This window comes from Anas acuta, chromosome 7 (genome assembly GCF_963932015.1).
Source record: "Anas acuta chromosome 7, bAnaAcu1.1, whole genome shotgun sequence".
Classification (NCBI taxonomy): Eukaryota; Metazoa; Chordata; class Aves; order Anseriformes; family Anatidae; genus Anas; species Anas acuta.
In genome coordinates, this window is record NC_088985.1 from 33,516,169 (window position 1) to 33,536,129 (window position 19,961).

Below are 19,961 nucleotides of genomic sequence, written 5' to 3' on the forward strand. Positions count from 1 at the left end.
GCAGCTTCCAAGCACGGCAAAGCTGGCTTACACTTCTGACATAAGTGTTTTAGACTTCATTGTTAATGTCAAATCAATTTTACAAGGGCTAACAAGAGAGACAGAGCTGTTGCTTCATTTCATATCTTACTGAATCATTTTTGCATTGCACAATAAAATCCAGGAACCACACTTTGTAACTTCACCATCACGACTCTGAATTACAACTTTGCTTCAGTAGAGTTAAAAACTTTTTATGTGGCTGAGTTAGAAATCTTAAATTAATTAAAATAAAGGGAATTTTAGCCGTCCTGTATGCTTTTTTTCCCCCAGTCTATTTTGTAAACATTTCCATCTACTTATTTTCATCGCGTTTAAGCAAGAATAAAACATTTTGGCAGCTTTACTTCTTTTTCTGAAGCAAAGCCCTCCCATGGGGCTGCCCCCAAGCCAGCTGATAGTGAAGGGAAACCAATGAGGAGTTGAGACTGCCACAAAAAGGTTTCCCTTCCAGCTGCAGCGCCCAACACTTTCAGCCAGGCTCCCCTTGACTCTCACTCATGGGTTTTAATGATGTTTCGAGCCTCACAACAAAATGCAGCAGTGAGCTGCAGGCTTGCAACAACAGCAGAAGCAGAGGAATAAGAGAGTACAAAAGACAAAGACTTACAGGATTACGCTTTCAGGAGTTGCAGCTCCAAACAACAGGATGGAAATAGGAAAATTTTTGAAAGGGCATAAGAGTTAAAAGCTATTTATTAAAATAGCTGAACTGTATTGAAGTGAAAATGGCAGGGAGCGGGAAGAGAATTTTTCAAACAAAGGGCAAAGTCCTCATTAAGTTGCTATTTGAGAACGAGTTAAAAGAAAATAATTAAAAAAAAAACAAACAGAAAAGTCAAGCTGAAAATTACAAATGCAAGCTTTTCCGTGAAACGGGCAAAACTGCAGCAATTGGCAGTAGCTTATCAGCCAAGTAAATCAGATTACAGCAATCAATTTACCGGCTAAATTAATTAAAACATGGAATCAATTATGTTGCCTAAAGCTCCATATGCTACGTCGGGATGATGTTACCAGAGCACGAGTAAACACGCTGGGAGGCACCGGGGAGCGTTACACGAGGGCTGACCCTGGAAGGAGCTGGCTGGTGGCGTGCGGCGAGCCGGGCTGCAGCACATGCCTGTGGTGTCCCTGCCACAGCTGCTCCCTATCTGGGCCTAATTACAGCTTTTTAACTTTTATCACATTTTGAAACTAACCCCATATGCTGGTTATCCTCTGCTTGAAATAAATCCGCACGATCCGTCTACCGAGCCTCACTTTATTTCATTTTTAATTTCTGCTCTTGTGTTTCTAACACCTTCTAGAGAAGGGAAAGTGATGCCTACAAGGCTCAGCATCCTCGCCCTCCCCACATCCCCTCTGAATGAGCTCAGTCCTGGGTCCAGTCACAGACAAGAGCAGAATTATTCTGCTAGAGAACCAAACGTTACAACAGTAAAATGGTGAACCCTGAGCAGGAAAGGGCATCTTGAGCAAGCAACCATCAAACACGTTGGTTCTGAGCAGTGGAGAAACATGCCAGTATGCATCTACTTTTCAAGCAAAGTCCTCAGAAAATTACATCACTTAAAAATATATCTCTTCATTACACAATCTCCCTGACAGTAATTTTGGATTAAATTTATTTTGGGGAATTTTTCAGCACAACCTACGGGTTTCATGAGTTGCACAAGAAGCCAGATGCCGGTGCTTCCCGAGGTGCCTGCTTGACTCTGCTGCATGCAGTGTGTCAGAGGCGGATACATTTAGCAGATCACTGCATGCAAACTGTAAAACAAATATTTAGCAAAGTTTGAGAGTTGCTAAAACAACACAAAACGGGCTTTGTATCGTGACTGTACATGAAATCCCATTTTAAAGACCTTTCCTTCTTTGCAATTGATTGCGTTGTGATGATCCATTTCAGATCTGCTGATCCTCTCTAACCTCCCCAGGCCAATTCGTGCCGTGCTCTCTGCGTGCAAATGTTCCTGAAACATTTTCAAAGCTGCAGAGCCAGCTGTTTAGGACCCACAAATTAATGAAGTTAATAACGTTACCTTTTTATTACAGAAGCACTTGAGTGTATTTCTGCATATTAGACCAAAATCCCATGCCAGTCATTTCAATTGAATCCAAACATAATAAAAAAAGAGTGAAAAAATTTGCCTGGCTACACCTTATTGGCACTGCCTGCATTGTTTAAGTATCTTGTATTTGCTCAAGGATTGCACTGGATTTAGAAATATGTGTTTGATGACTTCAGTTGTTTATAAACTAATTAGAAACAGATAAACTTGTCTCGTTCAGAGGAGCTGCTACAAATAATTGATAATTTGATATTCATGTGTCCTTCTTCTTCTTGGTTACAGAATTCATGTTCACTGCCTATAGCTGTGATAAGACAGTGGAGAGTTAGTTCTTTAGACTAATTAATGATCTAATAGAATTTAACGATCTAATAGAATTTACTGAAATGCTTTCAGACCTCTCCAAAGTACACAACCCCACAGCTTTAAAGGCTGACAAACAGCAGTTGTTTCAGAGCAGAGCAGCAACTTCCCCCGAAATCAGACGATTGCACAGTTCTAAACAATTTTTTTAAGGCTTTCCATCTGTGATATTTCTGTGGCTACATTTCCGTGATCCCAAGAACTTCAGCGCGTTGATCCTCATACACATTAATCTGCACTACCCTACCCTTGCAGACATTAACGTGTGCTGTCATCTGAATGGTTTTGTCTGACCGGCGTTGAAGACGTGACACTACACCAATAAATTGCCGACCCCAACCACCAGAGTGCCCAGCTGGCAGCCCAGGGGTACAGCATCCTGTGGGTACAAGTATGTGATCGTGGCTTTGCCTCCAAGAGAGGGAGGAGGAGGAAGAACAACATCACGCAAACACAATGTACTTCTAAATATATCTTCAAATTGAACAGCCTCTGTGCTTGATGAGAAATGACCAAACTGTTTGTGTTCACAGATGCAACAAATGCAAAACATGTTTGAAATAAGCACTTCTTATTAGCAAAGAAAGGCATCTAAGCTGTACATTGAGTGTTTTGAAAAACATAGCGCTAGAAAAATCAGGGTTATTGAAATAGTTGCAAGAGATTATTTTTCTAGTGAAAGCATTCTGTATACAAATACATATTGAAAATAAATACACTTCTGCACAACCGCCCAACCCTGCAGACTTCTGGGTAGGAATTCTAGGTTTTATTTACGATAAAATTAGTAATGTTTTTTGCAAGGAACAGAGTTAAGATGCGTAATCAAGAGGATTCAGAAGTTATTAAATACTTGGAATGTTGTTTGTCTTTTCGTGCTCTAGCTTATTATGTGCAGCAGAATAACAATGCTGTAAATCTGTTAAAAATTGAGTTAGTAGCTACAATATGTGGGAAAGATGTACTTCTGAAGAAGAGGAAAATATTTTTCAGTCTGTTTCAACCTCACGTGTTCAGTCATCAACAGCTGGCAATGTAAGTTCTGCCTTTGACTGACTGCAGGACCTGGCACCTCAGACCAGTATTCTCTCTTCTCGAAGGAAGCTCCTTTGCATCTCCCCATACTCCCTGCTTCATTTCTCCCACACCTCTCATGCTGGGAGAGATTTCTGCACAAACTCCAGAAGATAACTAAATGTATTTCCCTAGATCCCTCCTCAAAACTCTCCTTCCTCATAGCATTTACAAAAATATAATATAGCTTAGGCTGTTGATGCTTGATTAATCTACCACACCAATCAGAGTTGTTTCTCCATTTCCTAATACCATCTTTTAGCATCCTTTGTGTTTCATGTTAGACTACACTCTCTAGAGCAGAAAGCATCTTCTCTCCAAGAATTTGCACAGACAACACAGAGTAGTCTATGTACATCTGGATCTTGATCATGTAAGTATCAACACTGGAGAAATGACTTGAATTTTAATTAAAGTATTTGATATACATTTTAATTTAATTCCGCTATTAGATGTACAGTAAGTTGAACAGATAAGTATTAGCTTTGGCAATTATTAGCTTCAGCAAACAAACCTGTCAAGATAAAAACAAAACAAAACAAATTAAAATCCCCTTTGATCAGCACTACTCAAACCTTCTGCTCCAAGCAAGGCCATGCCTTGTGACCCAGGTCAAGCACAGCTTTTTCACTTGGGTTAAAAAAAAAAAAAAGTTAGAAAAAAAAGATGCCAGTGGGTTGGAATCAGAAAGACAGAAGTCAGAAGGATAAAACTATGCTGAGATATCAAGTAAATTATTTATAATTCTTTTCAAAGTGTATTTGCTTCATAGACATAACTGCTAGTGAAAGGAACAATGAAGTAAACCGATGAAGACCTGTTTTGCAAGGAGGCAGTTGACTAGTGTGAAAGACTGACCATGGCCAAGAATACTTTAGCAGCATGCTGTCATGTGCTGAGTTTTGGACAGTATTTCACAACTGATGTCCAAGTCACTGACGAGTACTTTTCTGCAGAGCAATCTTTTAATTCAGTTCTTTTATCTTCAACATAACTCAGTTTGCATTTACAGATGCATTTCATATACGTTCAATCCTTACCATAAAGAGAAGGACCCATATACCACTTCAAGAAAATGCAGTTTAGCATAACCTCTATTTTTGGAACTCATCACTATCCAAACTCTCTGTTACTACCCCACCTCACTAACTGCTGGTTTATTTGTAAGTAAGGGACTGGTAGCTGCTTAATGATAAACACATCAGAACCTCAGCAAACCTCTGCCATTTATAAGATGATGCCAGGTCTCCTGAATTTTTCAAACTCAGCAGACAAAAGAAATGAAAAATCTGTTCTGTTTAAAACATGTAAATTACCAGTTCTGCCAATATTACAAAAGCAAGAATATTTGACAAATGTGACCTTTTACCCATGAATGCTGTTGGAGCATTGCTATGCATTTTTTTTCTCCCTAAAGTCACTGATGTTTTTTAATACATGTTATGAACTGCACATAAAATGACTACCAGCATAGTTTGTTTAAATATTAAATCTGAGAGCTTGCTGGCACAAGAACTCATCGTTTTCTCTGTACGACTGCAGTGTTCTGAGGTTAAGTAAGGTTGAATCTCATTACACTGGCCAGAAGTAAAGAGTTGGATCTATTTCAGCCATCAGGCACCCATGATTTGCCACCCTAAATAGTAACACGAAAAAAAAATTATTACAGCGTCTGCAGTTGCTTTATTTGGTTATTTAATGTTAGACATTTTTTTAGACTTATCTCTGTAGTATAAAGAGTTAAGAACTTTGTTTAGTTCATCTCTCCTCTCTTCATTCTCCAACAGAGAACAAAAGTATTAGACGTCAGAGGAGAAGGGGATGGAAAACAATACACTCTAAAACCCTTTGAAAATGTTCAAGCACAGGACAACCACATAATGCAAAACAGGCAGAATCCTCTGTAAATGCTGATGAATATTTTCTGGTGCTTTAGAAAATTTTTCACTACTTTTTGTCAACATAATGCACTTTCACAACCTGCAATTGGTAGATTTATTAGGTAACTTTTTTTTCAAGGGAGGGAAAAGGAGTTTGAAAATTGCCAAACTTGATGAACACACTAGCATGAGGTCGTGTTTCAAGAATTTTCTGACATTGCAGATCACATTAAAAGATGACCATTTCCACTGGCTGTTTTATTGCCCCAGACAACAACACAAGTCACACCATTTCTCCCAGTTGTTTACTGGATCTGGTTAGTGCCCTGAGTTTCTAAGTAGGAAGTCCCACTGCTGATAAATCACGACCTACTTAACTGACGTAATTATAGGCTGTGTTATAGAAAGCTATTCACGAGGAATAAAGCACATCATCATTTCTATTGCTGTTTTTGTAATTCGCAGTAACTTAATTAAACTCATATTGCTGACTATTGTAGAGAGTAAAGAAATAAGAAGGAAACTGATTTTACTGTTGAGAAATAGCTTCCTTAGAACCAGCAACTCTTGAAACCTCAAATGGCTATAAGCTCTCAGCAGGTCTTGCACACTTCAACATGTAGCTATGTTTCAATTTCCTTAAACCACAGGACGTAAGTCACAGCTCCAGTAGTGTCTGGAGTGAGACATTTTGTGCTGATAATGATGCAGAGTTTTATACCCTGCCGTTTCTGAATGTGTGGTATCCCACAGGAATTTCGCAGAATCAAGAAGATGATGACGTCCCTTCGCTTGTATGGGGTTAACACCTTCAAACACAGTAGTCTTATTGTCACTCCTGGGCTCCAATGAATGCACTTCTTCTCCTCCAGCATAACGAGAATAACTTTAACACCACCACTGCCCTCCACAACCACTTCCCTTCTTCCTCCTACCTCTAATTTTCTTTTTATTTCCTCTCACCAATCTGATGACAATTCTAGCTGATGAGGACATGACGTACCAGCTTTTCCCACGCTGATAAATGGTCTTTTCGAAGCGCACCCAAGCGCATTCCCTAGGCTATTTCCCACACCACATGGCTACCTGCACAGTCACTAAAGAACATTATTTGTACAGGACACCTGGAATAAATCCTGCTACTAGAACTTTTAAGCCAGTATCTGTAGCACTGCATCTGACCTGACTTTTGTAACATTTTTCACCGTTCTATGCTGGCAAATCACTAAGTAACTCTGCTACAGAATATAAAAATTATGTCCCATCTAATTCAAGACGCTTAAGGTGTTTGTACTGTTTGTTGGATTCTTCCAAATCTCAGACAGATTGTTAAGCTAAATTCGGCAGTTTGTTTCTTCACAAAAGCACCTGATGCCTTTAAGGTCCTCCAGCCCTTTCACCTTCCTGTACTGATTCTAACTTCCTTTCTTTGTACCTTCATCAGGCTAGAATCTAAGGAAGGAATAATTATTTGATCATTCACACACCAAATAACATAATTTCCTGAAAAACACCAACATACGTCAATCTTGAACTACATACAATCTGTAAAACAGAATGGACTTAAAAATTGTATTGAATATGTTCAAAGACAAAACTACCTATTTGTTAATGCTTGCAGAAGGAGTTGTGAATTTCAGACTTTTTTTTCCCCTTTAAATATAACATTTCTATAACGTTTCAGCAGCAGATAATACCAACACATTGCAAAAACGAGACAGGCAATTTATTTATCATTACTTGTGAACTTACCTGCTTTTGTGTCCTGGTTGAAACGAGAGTATTTGGAAAGCTCGAGCAGGGGGAGACATTGCTCAATGGGCGTCCAGACGTACGTCTCTGGGCACAACAAGTCAGAGGGCCTGTACTGACCCTAGAAAGGAGAAAAGGAAAGAATTGTAGTAGTCATATCAATGGCACAAGGACATCCTGGCTACAAGTTTCCAGATTTTCCTATGAACAAGGAATAGTTTTAACCTAATCTAAGCAAAACGAGTCAGAAACAGCCTCAGTGTAAACACAGGCTTATCCTTTAGTAATTTCTGCATAAACTCAGGAATACAAACTTAACCTTGGTGCCTGAAAAGAAATGTAAAATTAAGATAATACATTTTACAGTGTCCAAGATGAAATTGAGAAACGTTGGCTTTGCTTACAGAAACTCTGTATTTAAAGTTATCCTCTAGAGTCCTGTTGAACCAGTGCTGACACTAGAAAACTCGGCACCTCAAAAAGCAGCTTGCTGCAAATGTTCTTTATTCTAGTGAGTAACAGACAAAAAACACCTTCCTAACAGAAAAAGAACATTTCACAGTAAGCAGGATACTATTTATGCTACACTAGTGATGGAGCATTTTGTTCACTGCCCCTTAAATAGCAATGTTTTCCTTTTAATTCATAGAAATTTTTCTGGAAGAGCTTACAGATAATGATTAATGAAATTCTACCATTTTTGTTGATTTATTAAACAGGTATTCTTTGCAGACATTCCCAGAAGCTAAACAGCAATGTTTTTTTCCCCCTTCTGCTACACAGAAAATCACCACCTCAGCAACAATGACCTCCTCTAATCAGATCTTTGGCTGATTTAAAATAAGATTACTCATTGCCCTATAACTTAAGTCAAAAACCTATCTTTGACCAATTACTCACTTAATCCATTCCCACTCAACCTCCACGGCCATATGGTGGAAATATTTAATTAATTTTTAAAATGGAAATTCACTACATATATCAACTTGAAAAACATAGAGTCAACAGGATGCAAATGTCCGAGGATTTCAGTTATGCAGGTCTTGAAGCAACAGTTGAAAAATACTGGAGGTTATCTTAAGTCACACTGCACTTGATGCAATTAAAGAGTTCTTCATTTCAATGACTTTAAATAGGTAATGAGGATGATGATCTTCATAGGAGTAGTTTGAATCTTTGCCAAGTACTAAAGAGAAGCAGATGATTTTTTTCAACACCTATGAACAAGGCAGAGCGGTCTGGAGTGCAGCTGACCGGTGTTTGAGCAGGAGCTAATACAAAGCCTGTGCCCAGTCTGGTGATAAAGTTGTGCTTTAAAATGTGGTGTCCACAAGCTCTGCTTTCCCTTTATACACACCCTTATGCAACACCACGTCACTTTGGAGAATAAGGAGCAGCAATTTTGAATGTTTACAGAGATTCCAGCTGCTTTTTGTTCTCTGACTGTCCGACTCTTGACGCTATTTACAGTAAGAGAATGAACTTTTTTTCATTATCCCATCAACTTTAAATTGCGGAGTAAGAAGTATTATGTCTGATAGAAATCACAACTGCCTGTATGGGCGGGGGGGAAGCTCTATGTTGAACCCTGTCAGATCCCTGGCGGGTCCTTGCGAGACGCCTGCTCAGCTTGGAGGCTCTGTTTCATCCCTTTTCTTCAGCACAAGCTCAGGCTAACTCACCCGGAGCGACCCCTTCTCTCCAGTCACCAATCCCTCCTCGGTGATCCGTTTGCTTCGAATTTCCACATGAAGTTAAAACAAAATTCCTCCGGCTCCATGCACAAGTCGAAGCCTCAAGGCACCCAAAAGTTCTCTAAACCAGAGAAGGGATCTGGCTGGCACACGCCACTTTGAGGTGTTGCGCTCCCAAAACAGAAACCCTTGAAAGGAACGGGAATGCAATGCCTACAAACATGTTTAGTCACCGTTACTCAGGTGAAACAAATTAAGGATAAGGGAAAGTTAAGCCTTTTCAGTCAGATATTACAACATTAAACATAATTACTTGTGGATTTCCTAAATTACAGCCCATCTGTGAATCCCACAGGTGCACAATCATACCCCCAGTCTATATTTCCCACTTCTACAGCATCATTTTCTGTCATAAATACGATGTGTAAAACTAACTGCATTGCAGCATGTCTGGATTGGCTGTAACAAAAAACTTCATTAGCACTGAGCAAAGGAGGAATGGGAAAAAGGATTATCCAATCCATGAAAGTAGATTCAGTCTTTATTTGGGGATCATAATTCCCTACTGAGGATGGAAAGAGGAGTAAATAGTTGTGAGGTTTCCATTGATGCTCTTCAATATCCTTCCGCTTTTTTTTTGTGTGTGTGTACCTTATTTACTCTACTGGTTGAACCCACATCCCATGAATCATCCAGCAAGGAAGTGGGAACCCAGACACACACAAGGGTGAATATCCCAATAAAGTGTTGGGGAAGTCTCTATATTGACATAATTAAAAAGGGAATCCACAGAAACTGCTAAATCAAATGCAATAATTTCTAAGGCTCTTGCTCCTTTTTTTCTTTTTTTGTCCTGTAAGTGCTTATTCCAAATTTATTTTCTTCTTTAAAGATGTTAAGGCTGAATATGAAAATAAATGACTATGAATCCATCTCTCTCTTTTTTTTTTTTTTATCCTCTTATTCCTGGACTGTGAAATATTTGAATGTGAGAGTCCAGCCAGATTACCGGTCACGTACAGGAGTACTCATACTTCAAGAAAAAGGGACATGTTCAAATTTCATTATTGACTCCAATGATTACACTGTCAACAGAAACTGACTATAAGAGTACTATTTGTATTGCATCTTATTCTTAAAACTACCGATGTGTAGCACACACCCAACATAAACCGACACTGGAAAGGGGATGACCAATTGCAGAGCTATTTATCACAATAGAAGAACTTCATAAGATCTGCAAAACTATTTTCGAAAATCATTACTCTTTGGCCTCAGATTGAATTAGCGTCCATTTCAGAAGTGCTTTAGTCCGCAACTGAAAACATCGTGCGTTTATCTCAATATAAAATCCCTTGCACAGTAGCACTGTTTATATTGCCCAGACCATCTTGGGAATTCTTATCTATAAGATTTTCAACAGAAAGGATCGTCTTACAGACCATCCCTAAGCACTTCTCTCGTGGTTCAGCTTCTTAAATCCACTACAAGCTGCTGCTGAAATGCACTCTGTAAGTATACAGCTGTACATTTTTTCCCCATTCACCTATTCTTTGTAGAGAAATATCCAACAAGATGGACAACGTACTATTTTTAAGTGTTTCTGAAAATAAAATACACTTGCCTAAAATTTCACTGTTTTTGATGCTGTTTAAAATTCTCATGGATATCCAAAAACAGCCCCTACAGAGCACACCAGGCATTTGTGAAATAGTCAAAAACCCTCTCTCTGGCAGCGGTGAATCGAAAATACTCGGGGAAGAACAAAACAGTAATACAAGCTTGTAGCATTACTTTGCCAATACTCTCTTGACCTCCAACAATATGTGAAACAGACACTTTCATAACCAGGTAGCTTCAGTAACAACATGTTTTGCCAGCCATTTAACAACCCTGAATTGCTGCTGCTATTTCCTTCCACCTGCAAGCTCCAGTTCCCCTTGATGATGATCACCACCACTGTGGCACGAATGAGCAAACAACCATTGCCTTATCAACACGTCACCCATGATTTTACAGACGTCCAGGTCAGTAGGGACCTAAATTCATTACTCATTCCTCTGACATATGCTGCTCCATACATTTAGTCACCTCATCATTCTGACATCTTTCTAATTTTGCTCTGTCTCGTTTGAAACATGGGAAAAAGGCCACAAAGGGATAACACCCAGGTCACATTGCTCAAGAAGCAGGACAGCACAAGGTAAAATAAAGGTGTAAAGAAAAACAACAGAAAAAAAAATGCATCTTTATAAGGATCAATCAAATGGTTTCATTAAAAAGCAGTACTAAAAAGTAGTATGGCTAAGGAAATCCTGAGTATGTGGTTTCTTCTACCAAGTCAACTCATTGCAATATATATATATATATAAATATATAAATATATAAATGTATATATATGACAGGCTATTTAATAAAAACAGCTCTAAAACTATTTTCACTGATATCTGCAGCACTCTTATGAAAGAAGAAAACTTTAGGTGCTTTCCCTCATACTACTAGATATGCTCCATTTTAATTCAAAACTTCTGGAAATAAATTTTACAGCACAGCTGCCAAGTCTAAATTAATACTTCACACCATGATATTTTTTGTTTTACAGTTTCCAAATCAAAATCTTCTTCTGAACTTTTGTCCCACAGGAAGGGCAAAGGTTTTAATGAGACTTAAGTCTGGAGATTACTTTTTAAATATTTTGTAAAATCTGAGGGATTTGGTAAGCATTTGAGATGAAAAACATCAGCAGAGTTTGTTTTTGTAGTCTGAGTAAAACTTAAAATGTAAAACTACCAAGAAAGAGAATAGTCTCAAAAACAAAAAAAGGTCAAGCACCAGTAGCATTGAAAAAACAAGAAGGGAAGGTTAAACACACATTTAATTCTTTTATCAAGTGCAGTTTACATCTGTATTCTATTTTTTCCACAATAAACCCATTGATCTTTTATTAAAAGTAAATTAAGACTGCCTTCATCTCAATTTCCAGTCAGCTGCTGAAAAAGAAGCTCTCAGACTACATAAACAAAATAATTCCAAATTATCAACAGCAATCCGTTAGAGCTGTGCAGCACAACATGAGAAAGGGTGAGTCGGGCTGCAGGTTTATTAAATTCGGTCTTTTCGCTGAAAGACAACCCCGCCGGAATCCCATCAGCAAAGCACGACAGCAGACCCTTGCTCCCTGATTTCATTGCACAAACAGAACTGGACTTTCTCGATCCCCAGGAGAGCACTTTGTGAGTAACTCTAACCTCTGTGTTTTCACAGGCTGTGTCTGGGCTGTGCCGGAGCCAGCAGGGATGAAGAGCTGGACATCTGAAGCCAGTTGTGCTTCCAGCCCTCAGCAGTCACTCCTGGGCATCCCATGTGTGTAAAGGTAGGCATGAAAGACTTACGAAGAAAACAAACCAAAAACAAACAAACAAAAAAAAAGAGCAACCTGCACAGCTCTCTCCAACATCATAGTCACCACTCTGTTCTTTAGCACGCATCAAAAAGGAGTTAAATCAGCAAATGTATAGTTTGTTGGATAACTCTATGGATAAGTAACAATTTGGTTTTAACCAAAATGAAATCTACGATTGCACGTGCAAACGCTTCCCTGACACTCCAGTAACAGAATCAGATGAGCCGATTTGATCCAAACTGCAAGCTTTGAAATAATTATGCAATCAGAACTTTTAGGACCCAAGTGTTACAATCCTGGGAGCTTAGCCACCTTTGAGGATTACAGTGCATTATTCTTTGATAAGCAAAGGACGTCATTCATAATAACCAAAATTGATTTTGTAGCCTATAAAACTTACACTAATTCTAAAATGAAGTGTAAGGGAATTATTCTTTACTGTTCAAAAAGATGTGCTGATTCTCATTCTTCTAGTGACATGCTTCCTAACGCATCTCTTACATAGAAACCCATAGAGGAAATGCTCACCTTCTACATTGTTTGGCTTCCTGTAGCCGAAATGTAAACATTTCAAGTTGTATTTCAAATAGAAATTCAAACCAACAATTACTTAGATTAGTTAATTTGCTATGACATCGCCTTTTTTTTTTTTCTTTTCCCTATTTTGATGTTAAATATGACCCAGCTGTCTTTAAACTGACTGACCAAAGCAATGGTATCATTGCCAACTTTCAGCTCTTTTCTATTTACTTCCCAGTTTAACACAAAGCATTAGCAAAAAATAACTAATGATAAACTGTTTCCAAACAGAAAATAGCTATGGTAATTTTTTCCTACAACTAGTAAAAAAACAAATCATTGCTTACAAATACTGATATCCTATTCACACTTAACTGTTCTTCACTCATTTATATAAACATTTTCCATGTTTCAAGAGGTTTTCATGATATCCCTTGAGTAAATAAAATATATGAGGAAGGTAAGTGTAAAACAGATTAAGATAAAAGACCAAAAGAGAGCTCAGATTCATACAGCTATCAAGCTGGGTTTTGGCCTTTATTTGTCTGCATCCTTCTAATACACCACAAAAATTGAATGAAATTAAAATTATCTTAAATTTCACTCAGACTTAAGGTAAACCTCCAAACTGTATTTGCCTAAGGTGGTCTGCACAGAAGCACAACTAAAGGAGTACTTTTATTCCCCTGTTCAAGATAGTTTCAGAAAATACTGTAATTTCTTTGCTTTCCTAAAACGTTATTTCTAGGAATCTTGCAAATTGGATTTTCTTATCTTCGTAACTCAGCGTACACTCTAAATAGCTGCTTTCGCCTTGTCCTCTGTCACAAAAATAACCTGAAACATTTAACACTCCCTAGCTTGCTTTTGATACTGGCAAATGGCCAGAAGGTCTCTGAAGAGGTTCATGGACTCCTAGAGAAATGACTGCTTTCCGTTGAGGAAAAAGGGGAAGATTTGGGACAGATTTTTTTTCCCCTTCAGTCGCTGACTCTATCCAGCTCTTCTGACTTTTTATATGCTGGTGCTATCCTTCCCTCCACCTGCTGTGTACAAGAAGCTGAGGGAGCTGTGGATGTCTTTGTGACAAGGCCCGAGCCGCGAACCGCTGCACGTCGACACACAAAGGCCAGCCTGAGAAGCTAGTGAAGTGCTGCATTAGATAGCGTGTATCTACGGCCATACTCAAATATTAAACAGATCCCATTAGCCTCTCCAACACCACCATATTAATCAATGAGATAGCTTTTAAAGAAGCCAGAATTAATAGCAATCGGCCAGAATTAATAGCAATCGGTGTGCTCAGGAGGCCTGGGCCTGTGGTGCGGCCCTCCATAGCTAGCATCTGGGCCGCTCTATCTGAAATAAGGCCTTTATATTAGAGCAACCACATTAAAACGTCTAACTTCACTATATCTGAAACAAAGACGGTGATTAGGCTTGCACAAAAGAGGAAAAAACCTGTGTGTTGAGAAATTACATGACTAAAAACTATACTTTTAGCATCTCCCAATCACATATTTAAATGCATACGTGTAAAAAAGATAAGTTAAAGATACGTTGTCAGTCTTTTATTGATCATGTTCTTCGAATTTTGAGATTTACTCGATTTACTCAGGCCAATGGGTATCTAGTGCCCAAGAATATTCCTGAACTTGGACACAAACCATTAAATTTCTGTGCCTAGTCCTACCCCATACCAGTTCTATTTTTCTTGCTAAGACAGACAGATGGATGCATGCATACACAAAAACAAACAAGTTTAACATTTATAGTTCTTACGTTTCAGTAAGCTTAATCTAAGCAACGAATGCTACCAGACTGAATTTGTGTGAGTTTCCAGCTGCTACAATAGAAGCATTGGGAAAGTCTCTTTTATGATTTTTCTAGTAGGTTTGAGCTGGGAGGATTATATACGCAATTCAACTTTGCCCTTTCACTTCAGAGATGTCAAGTGATAACTATAAATCATAGCATGAAATTTGTGAGCTATGGTATAATGCTGCTCAAACAATGCATATTTTTATGGTGTTTCACACTGTTCAGAGACAATTGTGCATGAGAGTGTAAAATGGTCCCTTTAAGACCAATAAATAGCACTATTCAGTCTACATCTGCTATTGAACCTGGGCTCCAGACCTTTTTGATGACAGAAACAGCAAGTTTGTCAATTCTGAACTGACCTACATTGTACGAATGTTTATCCAAACCTGAAATAATAATATCTAAGTGACAGACAAGTATGAAGAAAACTTGAAACTGAGGACTAAAGGGAAATATCCCAAGTAGATAGCTAAGCAAATGAAGTTACAAAAAATTGGCGTCAAATTTTGAGTTTTTCTTCTTTTTCTTGCTTTCCAGGTGCTTGCATACAAAGGCTCTATCTGCTAATCTATGCTGTACAGAACAGCATTTTATTAAAATAAGCTACTGAATCTAGGTATAGCTTTCAACATTGCTACGCAAACTCTGTGTTTGGCATACAAAAATAGGCGATGTTGAAAGGGGCGGTACTTAAAGGAAAACCACACTGTACACTCCTGCCTGGAACTCTGCAGCCTGACACCATGAGTATTAAAACATGGCATATCTTCAAATATTGCCGTTTTCTCTCTCGTTTACTAATAAATTCCAAATTTAAAAGTATAAACCAGTTAACATTATTTATTGGAAATTGCTATTAAAAATCCACTTGGGAACAAGTTCAAGACAGTATTACATGGACACAGTTGTGAGGCTGGATGTTAGTACCTGCCTTGCTTATAGAGAAATTACTGCAGAATCCTAAAGAAAGTAGCATGGTTAAAGAGAAAGATGGAAAAGCAATACAAAAGAAGGGTTAAGCTTGTACATTTAACGAATATTAGCTTTTCTGAATTTTACCCAACTTTTTCATCACATTAAAATAATATCAAGAATAGTAGAGTGAAAAAAAAAATCTAAGTGCTTTTTGTCTTTTTACTTCAAAAACCAAAGGTCTTGGGGAATAAAAATCATGATTACTGGAATGGAACTTGTTTACTTTAAATCTGCTGCAGGAATTCTTAAGGAGAGCCTAGCATTAAAGTTGGAACGAGAGATTAAGAAAAGCTATGACAAAAAGATAAAACCCGAGTAGGGGCCTCAGGAGGAATGCTTCATTAGAGACACACCAACTATGTTGACTTAAGTCTATCGCAAGAGGAGTTTATTTTGGCAGCTGTGAGAGATAAAAAAGTGAAATAATCAAAGGAAAAACACACAACCTAATGTATCATATGCATGCTTTCACAACCTAATGTATCATATGCATGCTTTACACAGACATAAACAGCATGCATACACGAAATTGTCACGTTGATATGAAATAGCTTTAAATATTCATTAATACCTCACTAGCTGAAGTCATATCTAGGAGTAAAGCATTTATCTATGCAGCTTCCAGACACACTCCAGAAGAAAGCTAAATTAATGCCCTGTCAAAGAGTCTTCTCTTCTCTAGTTATCAAAGTAAAAATACTACAGATCATGCTCATTTAATAGAAAAATACAAATATCCAAACCTAGAGTTAAATTATTAAATGGATAGAATTTAAACTGAACATGTTTTAAAATATTTTCCTGAAAAATATATATTCACCAGTACAACACAAGTGGATGTGAGGGCAGCGTGCGTGTGTGCATCTATCTATCTATCTACATTTAACTACTGGCTGTGATTATGATCTACCAAAAACTAGAACTACACAAATTATCTTTTGAATCTTTTGTGATGTTTACACAAGCAGGGACCAAACCCACAATCCTTACTCACGTAATTCACTTCAACGCAATTATTTTTTCACCTTTTAAAGCAATAAAGACGCTTAACGATTCTAAAGGGCTAAACAAGAGAAAAACGTGTATATTATAGAGCAAGATACAGTATTTAACTTTGAGGTACCTATAAAGTCTCCAGTTTCCCCTGTTTATGCATGCATAACATGCACATTGCTCTTTCAGCTTAACCCAAGTTCAGCGCATCTGCTCCTGGATAAACTTATTTGCTGCTGGGGTGCAGAGGAGCCTGTTGTTTTTTTTTTTCCTCTCCATGAATTTCTCTGAATCGAAGCCTTTTGACAATTCTTTGCCCATCTGTCTATCTTCAAATCAAACTCCCCATTACAGCTATTGTGTTCTGTGGTTACCTCCAAGACCCTGTGCTGTTTCCCCTGGCAAGCACCAATGCTCATCAGCATCCAAGCCTTCCCCATCTTTCCTAACACCTCTCCAAACGCTCTCCTCCAACAGTTGTCTCTGGAGCTTTCCCACACTCTCTCTTCTACCAGCTCCCAAACTCAACCCTTCATCCCCACTCAACCACCCCAAAGCCCCAAGCCTCTCTAAGGCCTTGCTGCTCTGTACAGGATCTACCTGTGTAGCACTGTCTGCTCCCATCACAGCCTCATCTTTGTCTTTTATCACTGGCCAAGCTCACATCACCACTGGGAATTGTGCCTCTGTATGAGACTTTCCCAAAGTCCTGCTTCTGCCTATAATGGGGTTTCCAAAAACCCAGCCAGAGACACACAGGACTTGCCAAAAATCTCTCCAGACAAGACTCTGAGGGCAAGAAAACAAGACGTGCCCAGGAAAGTCTGGGGCTGATGGTAGCCTTGTACTGAGTACATAATTTCATATTTCACCCTCGTGCCCAGCTATTGACTCACCCCGTGGAATATTTGAAGACATAATAAATTACTGGACTAATTGACAGTTCTTCAAATTACAGAACACTGATGTTCATGAGTTGAAATACAGTCCCAATTAAGAATTCAGATGCGAGATGTTTGCTTTAGATTAAGCTATGCTATGAACGTTACACGAAGCAGGATCTTTAAAAACATTTATACTGCTTATGCAATTAAATCGTGTTGAAAAACAACGTCACTTTAAAAATGGCCACACTCGCTTTTTAAATTTCTTCTTGCTTACATACATCGAAGGACAAGGAATAATGCTCTGAACTGATATTCCGGAACTGTAAAGGATTTTTTTCCCTTTTAGGCTTTCTATCAATATATTGTACACTTGGTATGTTTTTGAGAAATCGGCAACAGAAAGAATAACCTATAAAGAGCCCAATAATTAACCTTTAACCGTTTAACACTGAAACATCCACAATATCCAGTAAATTTGCTTTCCTAAATATTCAAATAATATCTGCATTTCAACATTTTAAAAAAATCTCAAATACATACATATATCGCAAATGTTGGTTATTTTCAGCAAGATCATTCAGATAATGAGTAATCTCAAAAACAGACATCTGGTTAGGCATTATATACAACTGAGCAGATATTTCAATAGTTTTATCCCACTCTTCCAACTGAAAAATTCTGGCAGCACTTCACGTGACTGGCCCTGGCAGCTGAATTCTGGTTTTGAACATAATGGCTTTTTATCTCAATTTTGTGTATGGAAATGAAGCATTTTAGTCTGGACCTTTGGTAACTCTGTAATACATTTTAGCCAAGCTGACTGCAGGACACCACACATTCATTACAGATAAAACCTACAGGAGTCTGGGCAACTGGGAGCGGGAGGAGAGCTGAGGGACAGGCACTGTGTGCCAAAGTGCAGAACTCAGTCCACAAAAAGAAATGTGTACATTGAAGTCTGAGAAGCTGCATAACTGAAACAAGTTTAACAAGTAATAGTTGTACAAATAGATGTTAGAAATAATCGTACAACAGTAAGAGTGAAAGGGTGGAAGTTGTAGGACAAGGAAGAGAAAATAGCACAGGAAAGCTTATTAGTAAAAAAAAAAAAATTAATTTCTGTGGGATCACTTGTGACATTCAAACTAATTCACCCTTAACACACACAAAAAGATATTATTCAGACTAAAATTCTGAAGGAGAAAAAATTAGGCAATAATAAACCTCAGTGTTTAAGTACCCACATCTCACTAACAGGAATGAAAGTAACACACCACTGTCAGAAAGTCCAAATCTGCCTCTCTCCTACATTTGCAGACAAAAAAAAATGAAAAGGTTCACTTTACCACAGTATTTCAAGCATGTGTTAGAAGTAAATACGGAAAAAAAAGTATCTGTGCAAAAAATCTGGTCCATCAAAGTAGTGCACTCTAAAGGAACTTTCTTCTACTGCCCATAAAAATGTTTATTTTCACTGTAAATTTTCATTCCTGAAATAAGCATTCTAATTTTAGGTCAGCTTTGTTAGCTAAGTGTTCGTTAAACAAGCCTTCTTTGTTTGCTGGGAGAGGAGAACTTGTACACAGCGTCCCTCTATGTGCTCCCCAAGGAGCCGGTCCGTGCGGGACCATCGTCCTTCGCCTTGTGCCCACCTCAGCAGGAGGAACTCACAAGCCAGGCATCTGAACTGCAGTGGAGTAATCTCAACGAGACAAAAATCTGCACTGCAAAAAGACCACGCGGGCTGTCACCGTGGCAAAGCGGTCCCCCAGGTGAAAAGATATAAAGCAGCCAGGCACCACACCTCCCTGACAGTGCACGAACACACCTGCTGTCACAGCCAAAAAATCCAGCCCTGCAGAAAGCCGAATGCGAACCAACATGAGTGTCCGTACAAGCTGCTGCTCATCTGCTCAACCTTAAGGCTCAAAAGTGAAAAAGAGACTTTAGCTCTGCTAGCTGCCAGAAGAAATGCTAAACCAAGATTCACAGTTTCTGGGCTTCAGCACATTTGAGCCTCTTGGGAACTGCACTAAACATAAGAAAGCGGGAGAGGAATCCAAATACAAGAACACTAAACAAATGCAGGAATAACACAGAAGATATGTCCAGATAGATAGATGTATTGGATTTTTGTCAAGCTGCTTTGCAGGGAATGATAACTGCCTGAACACATACCCTATTACAAATAAGGGAATCCTTTCAACATACTCTTTTTCACGATGATTTGCTTTTAAATTCTTCACGTTAAATTATCTCTCTTTTATTATATTTAAACAAAATATTAAGTTTCTATTATTGGAATTCTTCTCAAGTAAGTCCATTTTTATTAAATACACAAAATCGAACAAAACAAAATTACACTAGCAATTCTATTGCAGTCATTCTAGATGCAAATTTTGCATCTATTAACTATGTAAATGCACATGTCTGTGCCACTGGCTCAGTAAAACCGCTCAAGTTCAACACTATTCTCACACTTG

At 38.4% G+C, this 19,961-nt stretch overlaps 1 protein-coding gene across 6 annotated transcripts in view; it reads right to left on the reverse strand.

The window, feature by feature from the left end:
- Window positions 1-19,961, reverse strand: part of ATE1 (arginyltransferase 1) — an 85,160-nt gene that overhangs the window by 14,010 nt on the left and 51,189 nt on the right. For all 6 annotated transcript variants that reach the window (XM_068689049.1, XM_068689046.1, XM_068689047.1 and 3 more), the window contains one exon: window positions 7,184-7,304. In XM_068689049.1, the coding sequence (XP_068545150.1) occupies window positions 7,184-7,304 (121 nt within the window). The remainder of the gene's footprint in view (window positions 1-7,183; window positions 7,305-19,961) is intronic.